Genomic DNA, 22,097 nt, shown 5'->3' with positions numbered 1-22,097 from the left:
TTAACATAGATTTCTTTAATGAATGTTCTCATCTCTTGTTTCTAATTTTCCACTATGGTCAGTTCTTTACATTATTCTCATCTCTTGTTTCTAAAACTATCACTTCATGTCTTTTATTAATTGTCTGCCTGAACCCAAAACACAGCAGCACAAAACCTACAAGTTTTGGAAGGAATGGGGACTGGTGGTTGGGTCGTTTGATGCCCGCATACTGGTGGTTGGTTACATCATGTCTTTTGTATATTTTAACGAATACCATAATAAAATATCAAGAACATGATTATATAAATTAAGGATGATGTACAATTAAGGGGCAGGTTGCAAGGTTAAAGAAATTTGTTGTCTCTTGCTTCTTAAGTTTGAATCTCGAGATCCTCGTCTAAATGAATGTCTTTAATTACACCAAATTAAATTTAATACCCTTCAAAGAAGAAAAACTTAATCTTGGTCATTCGGGTATAGTTTAGCCATCAAAACCCCATAAAAAAGAGAGGAAAAGTGAATAAATATCAAGAGTTTTGATTAAGGTGAAAATGAAAATGTCCTCAAAATTTAGATTGGCCATGACTCTAATTCCATGTTAAACTCTTGCCTTGTGCCAAAAAGGAAAAGAGAAGAGAGCTTGTTATGCAATGAGGCAAATGTCTTTTACTATTACAAGATTATATTACCAAACGCTCCATGATATGGACCGATGATCAAAGCTTAAACCTTGAGTTTAAGATAAAGAATTTTGAAGATAGATATGGAAACTCAGTATACTAATAATCAAGGTTTAGTTGCCATGTCTCTGTCTGTTTTTCTTCTGCTCCTATCTCTTGTTTCCACATGAATTTCATCATAGTTTATAGCATAAACTAATGCAAAAACTCCTCTCGAGGTGATGTCAATCTTTGCACGAATCCGCGTTTCAACTTTGTCTCTTCTCTCCCTAATAATTGATTAATACAATATGTCCAGTTCTTCCCATTATTTGTTTTTGTCTGAAAATTCCAAGTCTTCAAGATTCCATTTCTGTTGTGTGTTTGGTAGTTAGTTTCCATTCCGGGAAATTGTCTCCATGGGACAGGAAACAAGAAAACTTTAGATGAGTATGAAGTTTCTGACATCCTTGGAAGAGGTGGATTCTCAGTTGTCAGGAGAGGTATTATGAAGACAAGTGGAGGTAGAAGGCAGGTAGCTATCAAGACATTGAAAAGATTAGGCCCATCAGCACCATCAGGAATTCCGCGGTCTCGCGGTGATGGTGAGAGAAGCTTTGCTTCGTTCAAATTTCCAACATGGAGGCAGGTTTCCGTATCCGATGCTTTACTTTCAAATGATATATTGGTTATGAGAAAGATAGTAGAAAATGTATCGCCGCATCAGAATGTGGTTGATCTCTATGGTGTTTATGAAGATCAAAATGGTGTGCATCTTGTGTTGGGGAGCTTTGTTCTGGTGGAGAGCTGTTTGACAGGATTGTCGCTCGAGACAAGTACTCCGAGCGTGATGCAGCAACAGTAGTTAGGCAGATTGCAGAAGGATTGGGAGCTCTTCACAGGGCTAATATTCTTCATAGAGACTTGAAGCCAGAGAACTGTCTTTTCTTGAATGAAAACGATGATTCTACCTTGAAGATCATGGACTTTGGATTGAGTTCTGTAGAAGAGTTCACTGATCCGGCTGTTGGGTTGTTTGGCTCCATTGACGATGTCTCACCAGAAGCTCTTTCTCAAGGCAGAATTAGCTCTAAAACTGATATGTGGTCTTTGGGAGTAATCTTGTATATCCTGTTCTCAGGGTGAGTTAATTTTCTTGTGTCTCAAATTGTAGCCTCTCGTCTTGTTGCCACAAGTTTGCAATCAATATCCCAATCTTCGGTTCAAGTTCTTAGGTCTTTTGTTTTCTTTCCTTTGATATTTCAGGTATCCGCCATTCATTGCTCAGTCCAACAGGCAGAAACAAGAAGTGATACTTGCTGTATGGATAATTTTTGCCTTTACCAAAGCTAGATCATTTGCTTCATTGTTCAGTTCATCTTACTTCCGTGGTTCTGAAAGACAAATGCTTTGCAGGGTGATTTCAGTTTCTATGAGAAGACATGGAAGAACATGACTGCATCAGCAAAACAACTGATCACTGATCTCCTGCAAGTTGATCCGGAAAGGAGACCGAGTGCTCAAGATGTAATGATGCCCAAAGCCTTAACTTATTGGTCTCTTCCTATTATTATTGAGAGCCGTCACTAAGAAAAACATACTGCATGTAATGATGCCCAAAGCCTGAACTTATTGATCTCTTCCTATTATTATTGAGAGCCTTCACTAAGAAAAACATACTACATGTGGTGACAGGTTCTAAATCATCCTTGGGTGATAGGGGGTTCTGCAAAAGAGGAACAAATGGACCCTGAGGTTGTCTCAAGGCTGCAGAGTTTGAATGCCCGTCTCAAATTCCGTGCTGCAGCAATTGCCAGTGTGTGGAGTAGCACAAATTTCTTAAGAACCAAAAAGTTAAAATCCCTACTAGGATCACATGACCTCAAGGAGGATGAAATTGAAAACTCAGGCTATATTTTTCCAAATTGTGAGTACTCACTATTTCCTGCCTCAAATTTTAGTGCAGTTTTCATTGAGTTCTAGGTTTATCAGCATTTAAATTGAATAAAGAAACTCTAGAATCAAGCTGGCATGAGTTTGATTGCCCTATATCACCAACCTTCGATATTCTAATCGAGAGATATATTTATGTGTAGGTGTGCAAAAGGTGATAATGCTACTCTATCCGAATTCGAGGAGTTGCTGAAAGCAATGAACATGTCATCACTGATCCCTATGGCACCCCGCATCTTCGATCTATTTGACAACAACCGTGATGGAACAGTTGACATGAGAGAGATACTTTGTGGTTTCTCCAGCCTCAGGAACTCTCGAGGAGATGATGCTCTCCGTCTGTGCTTCCAGGTATGCTCTCTTCCCCGATTCCCCTCCATTTTGCAACATCAAGAAGTAACTTATCAAGCTAAGGTTATTTTTTCTTTTGCTTTAATGTATGATACAGATCGATCCGGGTGCATTTCCAAGGAAGAAGTGGCATCAATGCTCAGAGTAAGCTGCTTCCCTTGCAATTTTTATAGCTTGAAAAGTTTAAACTGCTTCGAAGACTAGATGACATATGGAATGTTTTTTGAGCAGGCTTTGCCCGAGGACTGCCTTCCAGGAGATATGACAGAGCCAGGGAAATTGGACGCGATATTTGATAGGATGGATGCCAACAGTGATGGAAAAGTCACCTTTGATGAGTTCAAAGCCGCAATGCAAAGAGACAATTCACTTCAGGATGAACTCCTCTCATGTCTTCGGCAACAATAATTTTCTCACTTCCTACTCTCACCATCATCTTTCCATCTATGCATCTTGTTTTTTTCTTTACAAAGCCTTTCTTTCAGCTAATGCTATACAGGCAATAGAGATGGTGACTAAATGAGGTAAATGAAATTCTCTCTTAATTTGCTGTCGAAGTTAGGAACTTCTCGTTGTGATGGATATCAAACCAGTAGAAGCATGGATATCAGGGAATATAGCTCAGCCATTCTTGATGCTTGAATAGGTTTCACTTCATAGACAGAACTTTTCAATAGATCTTAGTAATATTCATAATGTATCCATATGGTCAGGCTCAATTCACCTGCTAATCTTCTCCAATAATTGTGCATTTGTCGAATCAAAATTTGGTTTGGTTAAATGGAATAGCCATACTACAGTCAATTAAATACTAATATTGGAATTAGTTCTGGCACCATGGCCTTGGTGGGTTTGACTCTAACAATGGCAGAAGAAAGGGGCTGGTACAAGGGAAAGGGAGGTCATTGGCAAACTGGTGAAGTAGCAAGTTCTAGCAAGCTCTTTCAAATGAACTATCTGTATGCACACTGTCAAACAATGCAAAACCTTCCCATGGGGTTACGCAGTACAATATAAAAAAGTCCCACCTAAAATAATTGAAAATACGCATGATCTGAGTTGGAAGCTGCAGTAGTTTTGAATCTGCAGGGAAAGAAAATGAATTTATGCCCATCCACTCTGTAGTATTGTAGAATTTACACACAAATTCTTGCCACAAAATGAAATCGTGCAAGATCCAAAATTCTATATTTCCATTCAACATAATCAGGATAATTCCCTTGATTTAGCAATTTCTACAACGTGAATGAAAATAGTTTCACAAATAGATTCCAGACAATTATATGAACTCTCCAATTTGCTATCCTATGACAAACTAAGTGGGTCGCTACAAATCATCATCTCCATCAAGACCTTTTGTGAGATCACTGCTTCTGTCATCAGTACTCTCATTGGAGTTGGAATCATCAGTATTTTGCACTTCATGATTCACTTCCTCATTGGTGACTGTCACATCCATCCAGCTTAAGTCTTCTTCCAAATCCTCCACCCAGTCTCCCATATTGGCATCCATAGCTTCTAAGCATGTAGGATCAATGTTGTTTCTCATGCACCTGGATTTAGTTTCCTCAGCTCGCCTTCTTGGATGTAAAGCAGAAAAATTAGCATTTGCAACATTCTACATTCAAGGAGAGTTTAATCAAGAGAAGAGGATCACAAGGGTGTAAAATATCATTTAATATCATATCAGGACGACAATAAAAGTTCTTATAAAAGCTAATCAACTCCGATGAAATGCAAAGTAAAGTTTTTTAATCAATTACTTTCTCTCCAACGTGAATAAAGCATTGACAGACCTTATGAAATTGTGCAGGAACTAAGGATTGATCAGTGGTAGTGAAATTGGTATCATGACTTCATTAAGGATAACAATCAATCCATGATGCCTAATCCAAGGAATGCTTGGTAAACACAAAAAATTGAACACGGAATCGAGTCATCAAGATTTCTTTCATTTTTCAGACCCAGAGGATGGAAGAAAATGTGTACGACAGAGCTTCCAGTCTATCGGCCAACAAAACAGCAGCAATGAAACTGATGAGGAGAAGGAAAATTACCTCTCTTTTAGGAACAAGTTATGGTGAGCAAATGTAAGGTCACTTAATCTCTGCTGCTCCAATCGATTTCTCTTCTTATACTGGATACATTCAAGCATGCTCCAGCTCCCCTCATATGTGGTGATGCTACAGGTCTGACTTAATATCCTGACTGCTAAGCGCTGCAGATCAGGGTAATCTGATGCATAGAGTGACCACCATGTAGCTGCATAAATAGACAGGTTTATTTAGTAATAAATTATAAAAGAACTTGGTTATACAAACTTTGTTATGGACATTAACCTGGCACTAGTGATTTTCGTCCATGTAATGCCACAGGCCGACCAAAATCCCCTACGGCTTCCTCATAGAATTTTATATGGCTAGTGATTGTAACTTGGGCAGATAAACTAGGCTCTATGGTCTCAATGCAATCAAGTAAACCTTTTTGAATGACTTTGTTGAAGGAGAAATTGGCATTATAGAATACAGCTGGGTTGAGATGGTATGCAGCTGCATGAAGAGGGCTATGGAATTCCTCTTGCCAGACATGATCAATAATCTTCAAGTATGGTGCATAATCAGATTCCATATTGTCAAATGCTGCAATAATACTTTTCTTTGCCTTTTCCATCGCATCATATACATATCCCATGGATGGTCTATCTTCACAGTCCATGAGGTGTAAAACGGAAAGCAGGGGCTTTGCAACATTCAAAGCATGGTCACACATGGACCAGAAAAGTTGATCCACCAAAATTTCTGCCACCTCAATTCCTGCTCTTTGCTTAGTAAAAGATGACTGCATCCATGAGTTGCTTGTAAACATCTGCTCAAGATGGCCTTTCAACGTTACAATTGTTTGCAGTGTCAAGAAGATGGAAGCGAACCTTGTCCTTGAAAGTTGGATAATATCTCTTCCACCTGTTTTCTTCCTCATCAGATTAAGGACCCGAGCATTGTTATAAATGAACCGAGTTACTCTTTTAGCCTTTGCTAATACCTCCTTTACTTCATCTTTCTTTGAAATTTCCTCGAGCATCAGGTCAATGCACTGCACTCCACAGGTGCTGCAGAAAAAGGTCTTATATTTATCTGCTAAGAGTTTTCCAGCAGCTTTATAACTGGGAGAAGTATCTGTCACAAAATTGACAATAATCTTGGGACCAACTTCTTGAACAACACTGTCAAATAGATTACAGAGTCCCTCTGCTGATTTTGTAATGTCTGTCGCATCCACAGATTTCAAAAACATGGTACCCTTGGGACAATAAACAAAAAAATTTATGACTGTGCGATTAATTCTATCCATCCTCCTATCAACTAAAACCGAGCATCCAGTCACTTCCCAAGACTTTCTCAATTCTGTGCAATATTCTCCTGCATCCTGGACACTTCTATTCAGCAATCTTCCCCTCAAAGCATTGTAAGAAGGCATCTTATAGCCAGGGCCTACAGCAGCAATACTATCAGCCATCTGTTGAAAAGTACAAGAATTTGCTGCACTTAATGGCACTCCAGCTTCGTACATAAATCTTGCAACAGCGATATCAGCCTGGTCGATGCTCTCTTGGGAAGCAAGATTCTGGAGCAAAGGTCGAGCAACAACAGGCACAGCCATTGGCAGATATTGCTTCCTGCGTCTCTTGGTTCGCTTAGATGTCCCTTCCAAGACCTCTTTACCCCTTCTCCTGATAGCCATCTTTTGCAGTGGCCCCGCATCATCATTGTCCTCGTCATCTCCTTCCTTATCCTGAAAGTACGACAAAAACGAATTCTTTGCGCTATTTGCTTCTTTCTGCTTTCTTAGCTTCTCCAAAACTTTAAAACCCAAATGCTGCTGTATCTGAACTTTAACTTCCTCGGGTACTTCTTCACACGGAGTTACATTCCCTCTTTCTCCAGCCAAATGTTGCTTCAGTCTAGAAATTCCGCCGCCAAGAAAAATCTTATGACAGTATTTGCACTTGATTTTTTGCCTACCCCCATTAACCATAGTCCCATGAGCCCATCCAGGATCAGTAGCTCTAGGAGGTGCCAAATTCTGGGGTTCATAAACATATCAAAAGTGCAAAACTCAAATACTCAAAAACTACAGTTACTTGAGGTCTAAGCTAAAAAGAAAAATCATCAAACACATCAAATCCTTACATGGTTATTATCCTTAAATTGCATCCTGGAAAACTGTTGGAAAAAACTCTCAACTTCTAACACAGTACTGACTTCAAAAATAAAACATCAGTAGCCCAACAATTAAGTAAAAACAAGAATCAAACGGTCATAAAAAACGAAACTTTTTCACTTACATTTTTAACAACATCAATATCTACCCACAATTATGATCAATCACTACTAAACTAATCATGATTAGCAATTTCAAGACCAAAAAAAACAACCCATTTCAGCTTTCAAGCTAAACTTCATCAACTCACTTGATTAAGCTTCTAAAACTGATAGATTCAATCTTTCAAGTCTGATCATGAAAACAAAAGGAGTGCTTACTTTGTTAAGGAACTGTCCAAAACCGAAATCTCGGGTTTATAGGGCCGAAAAATTGCAATGAGACTCGGCGGTGTCGGGTGTCGGATCCGGAACGCGAGAGTACAAAGCTTTTGGTGTATCGGAAATGTATCGGCGGAATGTGATCGGGGAAAGGATAAAAAGTTCACTCCTTTTTTAGAGAAATACAAGGTAAAAGGGAGGAAATCTCGCTTTCATTAAAGTGGTGCCGTTTCGTAACTTTCGTTCAGCGGTTTTTTTTTTAATATATATATATATAAAATTTTGGTAATGATCAGTTAAAATTAAGAGTTTTTGCAAAAAAAAAAAACAAAAGGAGAATTTATAGACAAATTAGTGCATAGATGATCTTTTTTTTCCTCTTAATAAAAAGAGGGAGAAAAATATTAAACATGAGAAGATAAATTGTATGATTCTCTTCATAAAAGCTAATTCCTTGATTTGTAAAAAGGAATTAAAAAAAGATTTTAACTAATAATTTTGATATATATAAAAGTTTGACTAAATTAATATTTGAGTAAACCTGAACTTAGATAAATATTTTTTTATTATCTCCAATGAAAAAAAAAACACCTTTAAAAATTTCTATATATATTTTATTATTTTTACATTTTAAAAGTATTTTTTAAAAAATTATTATTTTATTTATTTCAAATTAATATTTTTTATATTTTAAATTATTTTAATATATTAATATCAAAAATAATTTTTTAAAACTAAAACTATTATTTTAATATAATTTAAAAAATAATAATAACTAGCACGTTTCCAAATATTTCTATACACGTCCATATAGACTCTAGGCACGAGCCAACATTTCTTGCAAGTGCAAGCGTTGAAGTGGACAAGACATGGACAGTATGAAATGAAATTGAATTGTGTGCTCGTCGTATGTTCAAGGAGCTTCTCACACAGTAACTTTTTTTATTATTAAAATAAATGTTTATCTGAATTAATTTTTACATATCTCAATTAATTTTATAAATTTTAAAATTAATAATTATATAAATTTTTAATAACCATTATATTAACAATTACAAGACAAATTTTTTAGTTTCAAACTCTTGCCACTACACCCCCTTCTAAATAGCTACTTCTCACGCAGGAGTTGATATTGCCGGTGGAGACTCCAACGGAGCCTCAGTGGAAGACAAAGGTCTTGTTTGAAAGTGTGGATCAGTGGCACAAGAAGAAGCTCTTGCTATTCGCGAGTCCCTAGCTTTGGCTTCGGTTTTCCACCCCAAGTGACGACAATGATCCGGTGCTGCTGCTGTGTCAGTCGTCAAGGATTCTACCCCTGTGCATTGAAGGGGAGGTAGAAGCAGCAACTGCATATCATGCATGTCACAGGGTTAAATTTTTCATAATGAAATTCAATCTAATGCAACAGTCTAATCCCAACTAAACTCAGTTTTGCCTCTCCTTTTTGCTTGTGTTTCCTACGATTATGTGTTTCGCTCACCCAACGAAGTTCCCACAATTGCCAAGTCGTATAAAAGAAACAAACACAAGCAAGCACACAAGTTTACAAGAATACCTCTCAACCTTTATTTATCTCATCAACAAAGGATTACACAATACAAATGTGTGTGCTATGTACAAAATCGCATGCTAGACAGCAGAGGCTTGGCAGCCTATTTATAGACAAGTGTGAGTTGCTAGGCTCACCCATAATATCTATTTTTCAGGCCATAACAGGGCACTTACTCTCCATGATCTCCATGATCCCTCATTTTCGAGGCATAGTGGAGCACTTGCTCTCTCATTAACTTAGTGGCTTACATAGTGGAGCACTTCCTTCCCCACTCAGCTGCCACTTCCCCACATTTTGCCCCCATAATACAGCCATATTCTGCCTATCCGCATGGCAGTCTCAACTGTCTATTCTGCTGCGTCAGCTGCTGACTTAGAAGGTCCATTACCTAAGCCCCCACGTCCAGGCTAAGTCGCAAGCTCAACGACTCGCATAGATCATTGCACGCTGCCTGCCGAATTCGTTTCTGTCTATGCAAGGCTGCCGCTGTCCATCGCTGCCGAATTATAGGCAATGTGTTTTCATTGGCGCATCCCCGCGCCCAGAGCCTTAACAGTAGTGTTCTTATAGCTGTAAGTAGGAAAGCAAATCATGCCGCAGATTGGATAGCCAAGGCAGATAGGTCCACAATTCTTCCTTCTAATTGGGTTCATAACCAACCCCCTTAACAATTTTCTTGTATATGCTAGCGAAGGATTAAAGGAATACGGAGCCGTGTGGAATCAACACACTGAGTGCTTAGAAAAGATGAACATAATCTCCAAGAAAATAACAAAATTGAAATAAAGATATAATTTCAAAATGAATAATGTTGTATCCATAACAGATTTCCGATTGTAACAACAGATGCTTTTATTTTCGAGTTAAGCCGAGATCATTAGGATTTTTACTTGGAGCGAACTCGCCGTTGTTGGGTAGCTAGAGCAGCGAGCATAATTCCTTCTATTCTTTGCCATATTTCTTTCTTAATCGTTCTCTGACAAAATCATTACGAGCTTTGATACGAGCTCGTTGAGGAGCAATGTTGACATAGCATTGATGCAAGCCAACAGCAAAAAGAGCAGCTCCAGAAGCAAATAATCCTATAGTCATGGCCAGTTTCTTGGGTGTTGAAGGAAAGCACAATCCCATTTGGTTACCTTAACTAGAAGCACAGACCAATGATCCAAGATTCCTACACAAAACCAACTGAAATGCTTAAACCCCACAAGGAATTGAAGACAAAAATGCGAGAAAGAAACGAAAGAAGGCATCAAATTCGTCAGTGGCCGGCAACCGGCAATTCATCATACACATGGTAGGCATTCTTGGCATATGATAGAACTCAGAAATCATTGAAGAAGAAGAAAATACAGAAAAAAGAAAGATACCAGGAAACTTAAGCGAGATTCCGAAGCTTTTGGTGTATAGGAAATGTTTCGGCGGGGTGTGAACCGGTGTGAGAGGAAAAGGGAACAAAGTTTTCTGGAGGAAAACAAGATAGAGGAAAGCTCGCTTTCGTTGAAGTTTCGCCGTTTCGTGGCTTTCGTTTTTCTTTGTCCAGTCTCCAACTATATAAAAAAATATATCGCTTTTATTTTGTACGAATCTTATTTTCAAACTCTCAATGACTTGAAATAAATGTTTTATATATATATATATATCAAATTCCAAGTTTTTTAATTTATGGTTTCATTCAAATTGTACTTTTATTTTGTAATAAATGATATCATTTTATATAAAATCTAATAGTTTTTGTTGAATAATTATAACCGAGTTTAAGGGTAAAATTAATATAAAAAATAATTTGGTTGTAAGAAATGATACGACACCAAGTATATTTTACGTTTGTCCCTTTTCTTGATGCCTTTTTATCTTCCAAGTTTTGTAATTATTTTTTTGAATCAATTAAAGTAGGAGTTCACAGAGGATACATATACAAATTTTGCATCTATGAGAAGTTTTTTTCTCTTGGATTTTTCTGTTTTTTTCTCTTGGATTTTTCTTACTTGTACCAACTTCTTTCTTGTTAGATAGAAGATCTAATGATTTTTGAGTTGCATAAAGAACAAGAAGGTAATAACCTTAAATTCTATCTTCACATTCTGTAATGATTATAAAGATTAATAAAAAAAAGAAAAAGGAGCCTTGTCAAATAAATCCATTTTTCTGGCCAAGAATTATAATCCTCAAGTCAAGTTTGACTTCAAGAGTGATAAACCACTGCTGGTTTTGAAAAACAGATGAAAAACTACATTATTGGTTGAGAAACAAGTTTACAGTCTAGATTAGAATAAGAAAAGATTTAATTGGCTATTGTATGGATTCATAAAGGGGTCTGGCCTCATTCATTTTGGGAGTGTTGAAAGAAAAATATCCTGAATTAGGTAGATTTATGATGGAAAAAATGGTTTTTCTCCCTTTTCACTCTTCAGAAATCTTCCTATGTAGGCAGCAGAGTTGCTGAATCCTGATGGTGATCTTCCAAGACCGTGTTGAAATCAGTATTGTGACAGTGATTTATGTAGCAATGTGCACTGTTGGGGGGCCTGCACAGAGCATATGGAACCAGGCAGAGATTAAGAACCCTAGAGATAGGTCTGCTGGTAGTTGCAACTACATTTACGGGGGGAGCCAAAACTAATAAACGAAATGACACCAGCTCCAAAAGAGGGGAAACAATAATATATATGCAATGCTCATTCAATATAATATTATAAGACTGTTCGCAATTACTCGCATTTACAAATCAAGTTTCCAGCCCATTGTTACAAGGAAACCATGTATTATCTTATCTAGACGTTAGGAATAAGATTAACAATGCCTAACTACAGCTAATCCAAACTTGGTCATATGGAATAGCAATACCCCATACCTAACTACAGCTAAGGCCACGTCTTGTATGTCACTGGAGCATGCACATCATACACGAATGGTTACCAGACCAGAAAGAGTACACTTCCACTCCTGCTAGCTTTCCCAGTGTAGCTGGAAGCCTGGATCTCTTTCGGGCTCAGCTCACCCAAAGGAATTCTAACAGATTATACCATTCTTGACAGAATTGGTAAAATGAAGCTGCTGCCGGAAAACCTGCAGGAATCACAGATATTCATGTCTGCGCACATTATTTCAGTGTGCCACATTGAAAAGATACCAGAAAAAACACGTCAAAGAGTGGATCAATCAAATCACATTCTAATATGAAGGTGTTTCCAGCCCAGCTGCAAAAATAATCTCCTAAATTTCGGTCATTATATACATGAACCTCAGAAAGTTAAATTCTGACTCAGACATCTTATACTAGCAACTGCCATGTTAAAACTTCAAGTACTACAAGAACCCATTTCTCTGAATATCTTCTTCGAGTGAGAATGTGTTATATAACCAATGCCTAATGTGAGGTAACACTGCAGAACTAGTGTTGGTGGCCTGAAAATGCCAGCATATCATCTACATTCAGCTTAGCATAATGGTAATTTATAATCTAAGAGTGGAAATTATCAGTATTTCATATCTTATAGTTCGCACATAAGGGATTTACACCAATGTGCCAGCACTGGTCAAATCAAAATCAACTAACCAGATTAATGTTTTATAGCCAAGTCAAAGCAATGAAAATTAGTCCATTTTGCCATTCATGGGACAAGCAAATTGAACTCTGCCAAGACATGGGAGTTGGACTAAAGATCTTGTTAATTATTCAATGAGTAGCAAAATTTTAAAATCCAAATGAATCCACTTACAGCTCTCACAGTTGCTCACGGATGTATGCCATTGATCTCAGCATGGAACCAAGTGTGTCTCTAGAAACCTGAAATTTTAACTCTGTTTCTCCAGTTGTTGTCTTGGTATCTTGGAGCTGGAGACAATAAGCCAAAAAAAAAAGAGTTGGAAAAAAAAAAACAATCCTTGCATAATTGTCTATGTTGGCTTTTCCTAGTGATTTATAGGACCAGCAAAAGATTGAAACTTTCAAGTGACCAGATGATGCAATACTACTCATTTGAGATGATATGTAAAATAAAAAATAAATACTAACATGATGTACCTACCTAACATAGGTGCAACAAAAAACTAAATGCCCTGACATTCTCCAAGACATCTAATATTAAGCACGCCTTTGGTGACACTCACCAGCCACAAGATCACAAGGCTGTGAAATGCAAGACAAGCTTGACATTTCTGGGTTTAATTGGCAAGTAGAAAGATAAATGGAGGTTATGGGACATGGTAAGGTTTTGTGGATTTATAAGAACCAAGTTTCCAGAATCACGATCACAGTTCTTCAGTGGGATCTGTGATTGGATCTCAAGCCCGTGTCAACGATGTGCTGCATATAGCATAACAAAGAGATTTTCTATACTTTCTACAAGAGGATGGTGCTAATAGTGAAGGGAAGCAGCTTATGAGCTCACGTATAATGGCCATCTTCGAGATTTTTTTTTTACATCAATTTTTTATTCAGAAAAAACATGGAGCTGGTTTCATTCAAAAGAAATGCCTATGTCATACAAATCTATGCAGACCATAATATTAAACCTTATTAGAGAGAACTAAAAATACACTAATGAAAGTGATTCAATCCAATCTGACACTAAGTATTTAGCCTTACTGTTTTAGTAAGTTTTCACAAACAAGAATAGTAAAATCTGGTTTTGTACCTTCAGATTGATGACAGCAACTCGATTAGCTGGAGTTGAGAGCTGCTGGCTAATGTAGGCCATGGATCTCAACATAGGCTCCAGCGTGACCTTGGTTAACCTAAACTGTACCTCTGTCTCCCCTGATGGATTTTTACCATAATCTTGCAACTAGAGCAAGGACAAGGGAAATAATTGATAATTTATAGCATGCACAACTGAAGCTGAAAATGCTAGAATAATAAAATGAATGTATCAGAATATGCTCATTAGCTAGCATCCATGCTTAATTAATTTGCAAGCATATGAGGGACTAAAATGAACTAATTAACAGTTAGAATTTCATTGGACATAGCAACAGCTGTGAAATAATATGCAAGCTTTGTGCAGAGGAAGCTGGTGCTTTGAAATAACACAATTGGCATAAATTTCTAGCAAATACCGTGTAACTAGCTAATGAAAATTTCTGAAAAATAATGTAAGACTAAGTTTACAAAAGTCAACGGCTCAGTAAAAGGAAAGACTACGTACCTTCAAGTTGATGACAGCTACTTTACCAGCTGGTGTCAAAGTCTTATTTTCAATGACCCAAGTCATGGACTTAAAATAAGTGAGAACCACCTGCATTATTTCAATGAAAGAATCACAAACTATGTTCAGATGCTTGTAAGGAAAAATTTCTATTACCTCAATAGAATAATTTTATGAAAATGATTAGACATTAAAAACATAGGTTCTGCCGCATACCGAGTTATCAGTTGGACCACCATCACGGTGAATAGATACAGGGGCCATGCTGGGCTGATTCAAATCTGCACAAGGTACTCCCCCATCATTAAGATTAAACCGAGGTGGCATAGCATCCTGCCAAGGCCACAATGACGGGATCATTTCATGAGGAGCAGTAGGGGTTTTCTTGTTATTTTCTTCTTGACTATTTCCACTAAAATGTGATCTATAAGGTGTGACTTTTGCAACACTTTTCTTCACAGAAGCAATCTTTGTTCCACCCTCTTTTAAATTACTGATTGCTGCATTATAAGTCTCAATGGCAACTGCTCCTTCCTCTGCATATTTAATAGCTTCAAGGCACAAATTGTTAAAGCGAGAGGTCAGAGTATCAAGACCTTGTGAATCCGCACTCTGTTCCTCTGATCCAATCCAAGATTTTGCATTCCTTGTCCATCGCTTCAATATGTAGTGAGATGGGAGGGTAAGAATATTTGTTACAGTGAAGACAGTTAGTATATGTCTACAGAGAATGCCACAATATTCAAACATCTGGCAGCTACAACTTGCTTGCATCTCAGATATATTCAACATCACTATGTATGCCTTGTCATCATGCTCATATTTTGCAACCCTGTATTTAGTGGCCATCCCGTCTCGTTCAATCTTATTTGCTGTATACACAAAAGTTTCAACTAGTTCTTCCTGAAACTTTGTGAACACTTTCTTGGTATAAAGGTTTGCAGCTTGTTGTTCCATTGGCGATGGTGTCTTAAGTACAGGAGTGGTGCAAATTGTATCATAGTCTGCTTCTATTTCCTTTTCCAAAGAATGTTCAAGCACGAGTTCATATTGTTTAAAGAACAAAGGTATTGTGGTCTGTTGATTCACATACCCATCAAAGAGGGAGCTGATACCATGATTTGAAGAAAGGGCAGCAAAGAAAGTGTTACGAAAATAAACCGGTGCCCACTGTTGGCGAGCATTGTACACAGCTTGAAGCCACTCTATCCTTTGGAGGTCGTATTTTTCAAGGAGAGAGGCCCATGATGATTCAAAATCCTCAATTGTCTCAGAAAAGTTAATGCAGCTATAAAGCTCTCCATAGAAGGAAGGATGAGCAAGATATATATGAGCCAACCTATCTTGGCCTTCTCTCAAGATGTGCCACTTGCAAATACAGTGACGAGTTTCTGGAAATACCTGCGCAACAGCCATGTGTATGGCTCTATCTTGGTCTGTGGTGAAAGAAACAGGAGGCTGGCCATTCATTGCAGATAACCATGTCCTAAATAACCAAGTAAAGGAAGACTCAGACTCATCTAGAAGCAATGCACAACCAAACATTACCATCTGACCATGATGATTCATGCCTGTAAAAGGAGCAAAAGGCACTTGATATTGATTTGGTCTATACATCGTGTCAAAAACAACTGCATCGCCAAAGTGACTATAAGCAATCCTTGATCTTGCATCAGCCCAGAAGACATTAGTCATGCGGTTCTCATCATCAAGTTGAATTGCATAGTAGAAGCCAGGGTTCTCAGCTTGCATCTTCTTGAAATAGTTCAGGAGACAATGAGCATCTCTTCCAAGGGATTTCCTTCCACCAGGAGCCCTGAAATAGGTTGCAGGCAGAGGCGCAACATTTCTGACTAGATTATTAGGTTCTACAGGGAAGGCATTCCTAACATGGTTTGGTTCATGAGGCACGTGACTTCCGTCTGTTGAAACATAAACATCATTAGTGGCATCCAGCGTTTCAGCCATGTTTTTTGTAGCACCAGCAAAATGCCTGCGTGGTCGAAGGACCTTACCAGGAGTCCCCAGAGAGTGGTTATGTTCCTCAACAAACTTTGTCACAGCCCAATTGTCTGAATGTGAATCTTTCCTCACTATCCTAAGCACGGCATTGCAGCTCTCAATATTCTTCCTTTTGAAAACCTCCTTGGAACAAGCAAACTCCCAAGTCACAATTGGCCCATCAGGCCTACTACGTGTAAACTGACCAACATGGGTGCTAAATCCCATACGCTTAGCATAGTTATCATAAAATGTCTTTGCAGCATCTTCTGATTCAAATTCCATGCCGACATGCGGTAAAGCAATTCCATCATCATCCTGATTTCTAACTGCTGCTTCCGTATAATTCCGGGTTGTATTCTGCTTCTCAGTCTCATTCGGGTCAGCAATCACTGCCAAGTGATTATTCCCTTCCCTGACTTCCACGTCTACCACCTCACCATCCATAGGTGTAGCGTGAATGCAGATTTTGTTCTCTCTGCGTGACTAGAACCAAATCTTCATGTTTATTCCAACTCGATCAGCAGTACAAACAGCCTGAATAATCTCTCTTATTAATCTCTCTTATCAGAATTAAACAAAAGTAACCAGTTCAAAGCACTAATCCATGAAGATTAATGAACATATCTAATTATAAACAAGAATTGTAACAAAAACAAAAGGTGGTTATTGCATAGTAGGAAAAAAAACATATAACAAGAAAACTAAAGATTTTGCCTTTGTTCACACTTAAAGCAAAAGTCACTTGAAAAAATAAAGCATGTAGCAGATTTCTTGTTTCTCCTTCATTATTTCACTGCCATTGTCACTAACATGTAACCAGGCACTGCCTAATTACTATCCCAGCACAACAAAGTTTCATCAAGAATAAGAGCAAAAATTAACAAACCCATCAAAAAAACAACGAAAACAGCAGAATTATAAGAGCAAAACCACCCCAAGCAAATGTGCAGAGTGTGTTGTGTTTTGCATATCAAAATTCAAGTAAACAAATACCCAGTAACCACGAGATATTTAGTCTCTCATTTAAAAAAAAAAAAAAAACCACAAAATCATTGACAAAAATCAATGAAGTTTCAAACTCTATCGAAATGAAAGCCATAAACTTCAACATAAAAAATGGGGTCTTCATAAATAAAATGAAACTGACCTTTAAAAGGGTGATAGAGTGAATTAAGCTAATAAAACCTCTTTTTAACAAACACCCACTTCCCAAATCTTCTTTATCTCTCTCTTTTGTTAGGGTTTTTGCATAAAAATTTTGTCCTCTGTGTTTTTCTATTTTGAAGAGTTCTGTTTTCTGATTTCTTGGAGCGTTAGTAACCCTTGAATTCTTGTTGTCATTAAGTTTTACTTCAAGCCATTTTGGTTTATCAGTTTCACATTTTCACCCTTTCCTTTTTTAATATTTACAAGATTATACTCTGACGGTTACAATTATGGAAATTTTTATTTTTTCTTTCCTTTTTTTAGAAGGTGTTAGAGATATGGATTTTCGGTGTTTGTCAAGGTACAGGGCAAGGCCCATGGGATTTTCAGTTTTTCTCCTGATTTTCAACCAGGATTTTCATTTTTATTTTTATCTTGTTTATAAAAAATGATATATTAGAAAAATATTATTTAAAAATTAGATTAGTACAATTAAAATTATATTTTATAAAGATAAATTATAATTCATGTTATTTTTTTCAAAAACATAATATTTATGATGGTTTTAGCTCTTTCAAGTCTTATTAGGTTAACTCTATATATCCAAACTTAGTTTATTCAACTTTTTAAATGTGTTTGTTTGTAATTTAAAAAGTATTTTTGAATATTTTTGAATATTTTTAATATTAAATTATTTTTTTTATAATTTTGTATTATTCTAGTATGCTAATATTAAAAATAAAAAATATTATTTTGATATATTTTAAAATAAAAAATATTTAAAAAATAATTGTTATTATAATTTTAAATACTACTTAAAAAACTATCATCTTCATTTTCGTGTAACTTTGCATATAGACCGATTATAAATCAATTGAGGAGTATAGTAAAAAAAAAAATTAACATAATTTTTATTTTAAAATATATTAAAATAATATTTTTTTTATTTTTAACATCATCAAAATTAAAAAAAAAATCAAGAATTTTAAAAATGACACGGTAATACCCGGCCAATTGAAAAGGGAAAACAAAAATTATTGAACTTTTTTATTCATATTTTCTTCTAAAAGAAAACAAACATGGAAGGAAAAACAAAAAAAACAGAAGGGATCTTTTAGGCCTTTTAATTCGCATCCACCTCAACAAAACCCAACATGACAAAATCTAAACAAACCTCAACAATCCTCTGCCTACAAAGGCCATCAAAACATCCAAACATAATAGTTACAAGAAACTGAGGTGGCCGTTGAGCTAGTTGGAGAACTTGAAACAGAGTCCGACAACAACCTATCCTCCCCATCCATGCTCCTTGCAACACCAACCTCTTCAACCCCTCCTGTGCTATTAGTTTCCATAGCAACATGCATCAAACATCAAGTCAATGTTGTCTTCGAACCCTGTATGATTGAACAAGTCCGGAAGCTCGCAAGAATTCTCGAAAGGAAGATCAAGCATTGTGAGGTTCCATCCTGATTCCATACAAAAGCTCCATGCTGGCTCGTGCTCTTCGATGGTGCCCGTAATAACCATGGGAGATGCGCCATCCAAGCTTGAATCTAGCTGTGTGCATTGATCTTGCAACGACGGAGCAACCTTTTGTTCTTGTTCCTCTTGTTGTTGCGGTGATGGTTGTTCAACTCCTGCTTCTACTTCTATGCCGGGATTATCAATCGAGCAGTTACCAAGTTGTTGTTGTTGTTGTTCTTGGAGGATTTGGTCTATAGGGATGCCTTTCTCCCTCATCCGTTCTATATAATTGCTAGCATCAAAATTGGTCACAGCATTTGCTCCTCTATGTTCTATTGCTGCCATGTCATATGCTGCCGCTGCCTCTTCTTGCGTATCTTAACAGAAGAATTAGCAAACAAGAAGTAGACAAACAAAATCTGATTAGTGAATTAATTAATCAAGAATCAGCAAATTAAAGACCATGCAGGAAGAGTATAATTTTATGGAACATAATAAATAGAGGCTGATTGCTTTAAGTAACAAAGCTAGATATTTGGGAATTCACATGCCTGCCATGTACTTGTTATTTTAACAACAGGATTCAAATCTCACTTCTTGAAACATTAAGTTTGTGATCTTGATCGTGCCCTAGCTCATTGCTGAACAAGATCTTGTTGCTTTTAGACGGGCACAGCATCAAGAATCAGCCGTACCTTCAAGCTTTTTAACCAAAAAGATTTTCCAAGCTTGTAAGGCCCCACACCACCTTGCCTTTTCTCTTTTGGAAGATGTTTAGTTGGGATTCTTCTAGGTGACCAATCCTTTGTTTTTGGTGATTTTTTCCTGCTAGTACAAAGGGGAATGTTTATTTTAGCCCCTAAATATTTATCGACATTCCATTTCAACCCATGTGGTTTGAACTTCCCAATTTTAATCATGTGGTTCTGAAAAAGTTCAAGCCCTGGCCTCTATCCACCATGTATATCTAGCTACTACCTGACAAAATGCCCATCTTCCCTTCCTTTTGACCCCAGCTTTTTCATATTTTCTCCCATCTTTTCCTTCCGAGCTCCTATGCATAAGTCAAGAATATCCCACAAAAAAACATCTTAAATCTCAAAAGAATGAATTCACAAAGGAGGGCTCATCATTAGGTACTTGACCGCACTGGGAATTCTTGGAAACCAAATGATTTAAATGTGTAATCTTAAACTACAAGGACCAAAGTGGAATGTTGTTGAATCTACAAGGGCAAGAATATATTTTACCCCAACTCTTACACCCAAAAAGCAATTTGTGGTGTAGATCCTCTCTCGCCCATGAGCCAGGTATTCTCTTCCAATGAAATGAGACTGACTGAACAAGTTTTGACTTCAAAGCCACCGTCATCTACCTACCTGCAACTGCTATACATTTCTCCTAGTTATAGGCAACGTAGGCCGACCATGACGGTGACCACCGTCATCTACATTACCCTTGTAGTAGGGCCGCCACGGTGGCTAATTAATATGCAGATGTTGTTGTTTTTCAATTAAAAATATATTAAAATAATATTTTTTTTAATTTTTTTATATAATAAATTAAAACAATACGAAAATATTAAAAAATATTAATTAAAAATAAAAAAATATTTCTAAAACAAACAACATATTGCAATATGAAACCTTAATTAGGAGGCTTTGGTGACACTACCTAGCATTAGTCCTTGCATTAGCAATGGAATGCCCTGGGCTTATGCAAGCAAGAAGATTTAAGATCGAGGGTTTTTGGCAGAACTGACACGTGCCCATTTTTGTCATTGTAAGGGTTTGTCACGTGACCTCCTAATGGTGATTGAACGTGTGGGCATCGCATTCTATACTAATTTAGTAATTAGATTGATGTGGTAATCTAAAGATTAATCCTTTATATGATCTGATATGCTAATCTAACCTCGGCCTGATGCATCTGCAGGTGCTATCAGCTAAAAAACTCTTCTTGCAATCAAGACATCTAACCTTAAAATTTAATTCCATTATACCCCGACAGCCTTGTTTTTGGAATCTACCCAGCAGCCCTCCTCCTACTCTGCCTGCTCATTGTGCAATTCAAAAAAGATGTTGCGTGGTGTTTTTTAAATTAATTTTTTTATGTTGGTATATTAAAATAATTAAAATATACTAAAAAAAATTATTTTAATATTTTTTAGAATTAAAAAAACTTTGAAAAAACACCTAAAAACATAAACACAGACGGTATCAAACATCCGTAAAAAAAATCCATCTTTCTAAAAGTTTCACTGGAACTTTAAAGTAGAAAATATTTTCAAAAAGCACAAATAAACGGTGTCCGTCCAAAAAAAAAAACCCTGCCTTTCTAAAAGTGTCTTCAGGATAACTGGAACTTGAGTTGAGATAAAAGATTTGTTATCAAAAATGAAGCCAGATTTGCCAACTGGGGAAGATTTTGGAGAAAGTCGAAGAATTGTATTCTTCCCAGAGCACACACTCACGCTCGACATTCAAGTAAAATGGCAAATTGTTGTCGTCTCGTGCCAGTAAGGTATAGCTTCAATAATTATTGACAGTAAGATATGGGATATGATGAGACGAGAGAGAGGGAGAGGGAGAGAGGAGCATACTATAAGTTCCAAGATAGAGATATTTATTCCCTTGAACTCGTCCAATTCTGGCTTCCCATCGACCATTGTGATGATGCCTATCAAGATTCAAGCCAAGCAAGTCAAACTAATCATAGCCAGTGCCAGGAATCAAGGGATTAAATTATAATAGTCCAAAAAACCAACTATTGCTGAAGGGAAAGAAATAAAAGACGACAGAGAAGTGGCATTTACCTAGCCACCCCACGGTACTTTGAGACTCCTCTGGAGAATCCACTGCTTTTCCGTCTAAGTGATGCCAAGTACTCTTCCCTGGTCACCCTCTGCATCTCTTCGATCTCCGTTGTGTATGTTTCTATCTGCATCGCCATCAGTTTATGCTTAAAATAGGCTTGTTCGATCAACTTCACTGTAACTTTGCAATCTATCGTATGAACCATCCGACCCGGTTCATGTGAGTCAAGATCGAGTTACAATTCATAATGTGACTGGTTTGAGTGCAAGTTAGCAAGTTATCACACGATCTATCCGAGCCGGTTCATATGAATCAATACCGACTCATTAATGTGACTGGTTCGATTCACATGCTCACACGAGATTCATGTAATAATTGGACATGTAACTTGCCATTGAAGTACATGAATGTCGGCGATGGTCAATCCCTGAAAGAAAGAAAGAAAGAATGCAAGAATGAAAGAAAGTCAAGGAAAGAGT

At 37.1% G+C, this 22,097-nt stretch overlaps 3 protein-coding genes, 2 long non-coding RNA genes and 1 pseudogene across 12 annotated transcripts in view; 2 read left to right on the top strand and 4 right to left on the bottom strand.

Annotated features, from left to right (window-relative positions):
- Positions 1 to 681: 681 nt before the first annotated feature.
- Positions 682 to 3,649, top strand: LOC105131713 (calcium and calcium/calmodulin-dependent serine/threonine-protein kinase-like; annotated as a pseudogene).
- Positions 3,650 to 4,048: 399 nt separating this feature from the next.
- LOC105131625 (uncharacterized) lies at positions 4,049 to 7,791 on the bottom strand. 5 transcript variants are annotated; one of them, XM_011034674.1, is made up of 5 exons: positions 7,484 to 7,791; positions 7,133 to 7,203; positions 5,285 to 7,025; positions 5,003 to 5,207; positions 4,049 to 4,563 (listed from the first exon to the last, which is right to left on the bottom strand). In XM_011034674.1, exons 2-5 carry the CDS (start codon positions 7,154 to 7,156, stop codon positions 4,491 to 4,493), a joined length of 2,043 nt encoding a protein of 680 aa, XP_011032976.1. In that variant the 5' UTR covers positions 7,157 to 7,203; positions 7,484 to 7,791; the 3' UTR covers positions 4,049 to 4,490. The 5 variants fall into 5 exon arrangements, with proteins under 5 accessions (XP_011032976.1, XP_011032971.1, XP_011032972.1 ...); XM_011034669.1 differs by having other exon boundaries at positions 4,049 to 4,525; positions 7,484 to 7,789; XM_011034670.1 differs by having other exon boundaries at positions 4,049 to 4,525; positions 7,133 to 7,199; positions 7,484 to 7,789.
- Positions 7,792 to 8,600: 809 nt separating this feature from the next.
- LOC105131622 (uncharacterized) lies at positions 8,601 to 10,048 on the top strand. Its single transcript, XR_843470.1, has 2 exons — positions 8,601 to 8,844; positions 9,583 to 10,048. It is a non-coding gene; the product is annotated as an uncharacterized LOC105131622 (long non-coding RNA).
- Positions 9,805 to 10,601, bottom strand: LOC105131623 (uncharacterized). Its single transcript, XR_843471.1, has 2 exons — positions 10,406 to 10,601; positions 9,805 to 10,209 (listed from the first exon to the last, which is right to left on the bottom strand). It is a non-coding gene; the product is annotated as an uncharacterized LOC105131623 (long non-coding RNA).
- Positions 10,602 to 11,684: 1,083 nt separating this feature from the next.
- On the bottom strand, positions 11,685 to 17,521 carry LOC105131621 (protein FAR1-RELATED SEQUENCE 3-like). 2 transcript variants are annotated; one of them, XM_011034668.1, is made up of 6 exons: positions 17,337 to 17,521; positions 14,402 to 16,736; positions 14,186 to 14,275; positions 13,676 to 13,825; positions 12,758 to 12,873; positions 11,685 to 12,104 (listed from the first exon to the last, which is right to left on the bottom strand). In XM_011034668.1, the coding sequence occupies exons 2-5, from the start codon at positions 16,631 to 16,633 to the stop codon at positions 12,763 to 12,765; spliced, it is 2,583 nt and encodes an 860-aa protein (XP_011032970.1). In that variant the 5' UTR covers positions 16,634 to 16,736; positions 17,337 to 17,521; the 3' UTR covers positions 11,685 to 12,104; positions 12,758 to 12,762. The 2 variants fall into 2 exon arrangements, with proteins under 2 accessions (XP_011032970.1, XP_011032969.1); XM_011034667.1 differs by having other exon boundaries at positions 14,402 to 16,723.
- An 896-nt stretch (positions 17,522 to 18,417) lies between these two features.
- LOC105131620 (ethylene-responsive transcription factor WRI1-like) overlaps positions 18,418 to 22,097 on the bottom strand; it is a 5,050-nt gene continuing 1,370 nt past the window's right edge. Inside the window, exons 5-8 of one of the 3 annotated variants that reach the window (XM_011034664.1) lie at positions 21,618 to 21,742; positions 21,405 to 21,481; positions 19,797 to 19,856; positions 18,418 to 19,179 (exon numbers count right to left, since the gene is read on the bottom strand). In XM_011034664.1, the coding sequence (XP_011032966.1) occupies positions 18,680 to 19,179; positions 19,797 to 19,856; positions 21,405 to 21,481; positions 21,618 to 21,742 (762 nt within the window). In that variant the 3' untranslated portion in view covers positions 18,418 to 18,679. Of the gene's footprint in view, positions 19,180 to 19,780; positions 19,857 to 21,404; positions 21,482 to 21,617; positions 21,743 to 22,097 lie in introns of all 3 variants that reach the window. The other 2 variants (XM_011034666.1, XM_011034665.1) reach the window with 2 other exon arrangements.

This window comes from Populus euphratica, unplaced genomic scaffold, assembly GCF_000495115.2.
Source record: "Populus euphratica unplaced genomic scaffold, PopEup_1.0 scaffold24.1, whole genome shotgun sequence".
NCBI lineage: Eukaryota > Viridiplantae > Streptophyta > Magnoliopsida > Malpighiales > Salicaceae > Populus > Populus euphratica.
This window is presented reverse-complemented; position numbering and strand designations above follow the sequence as displayed.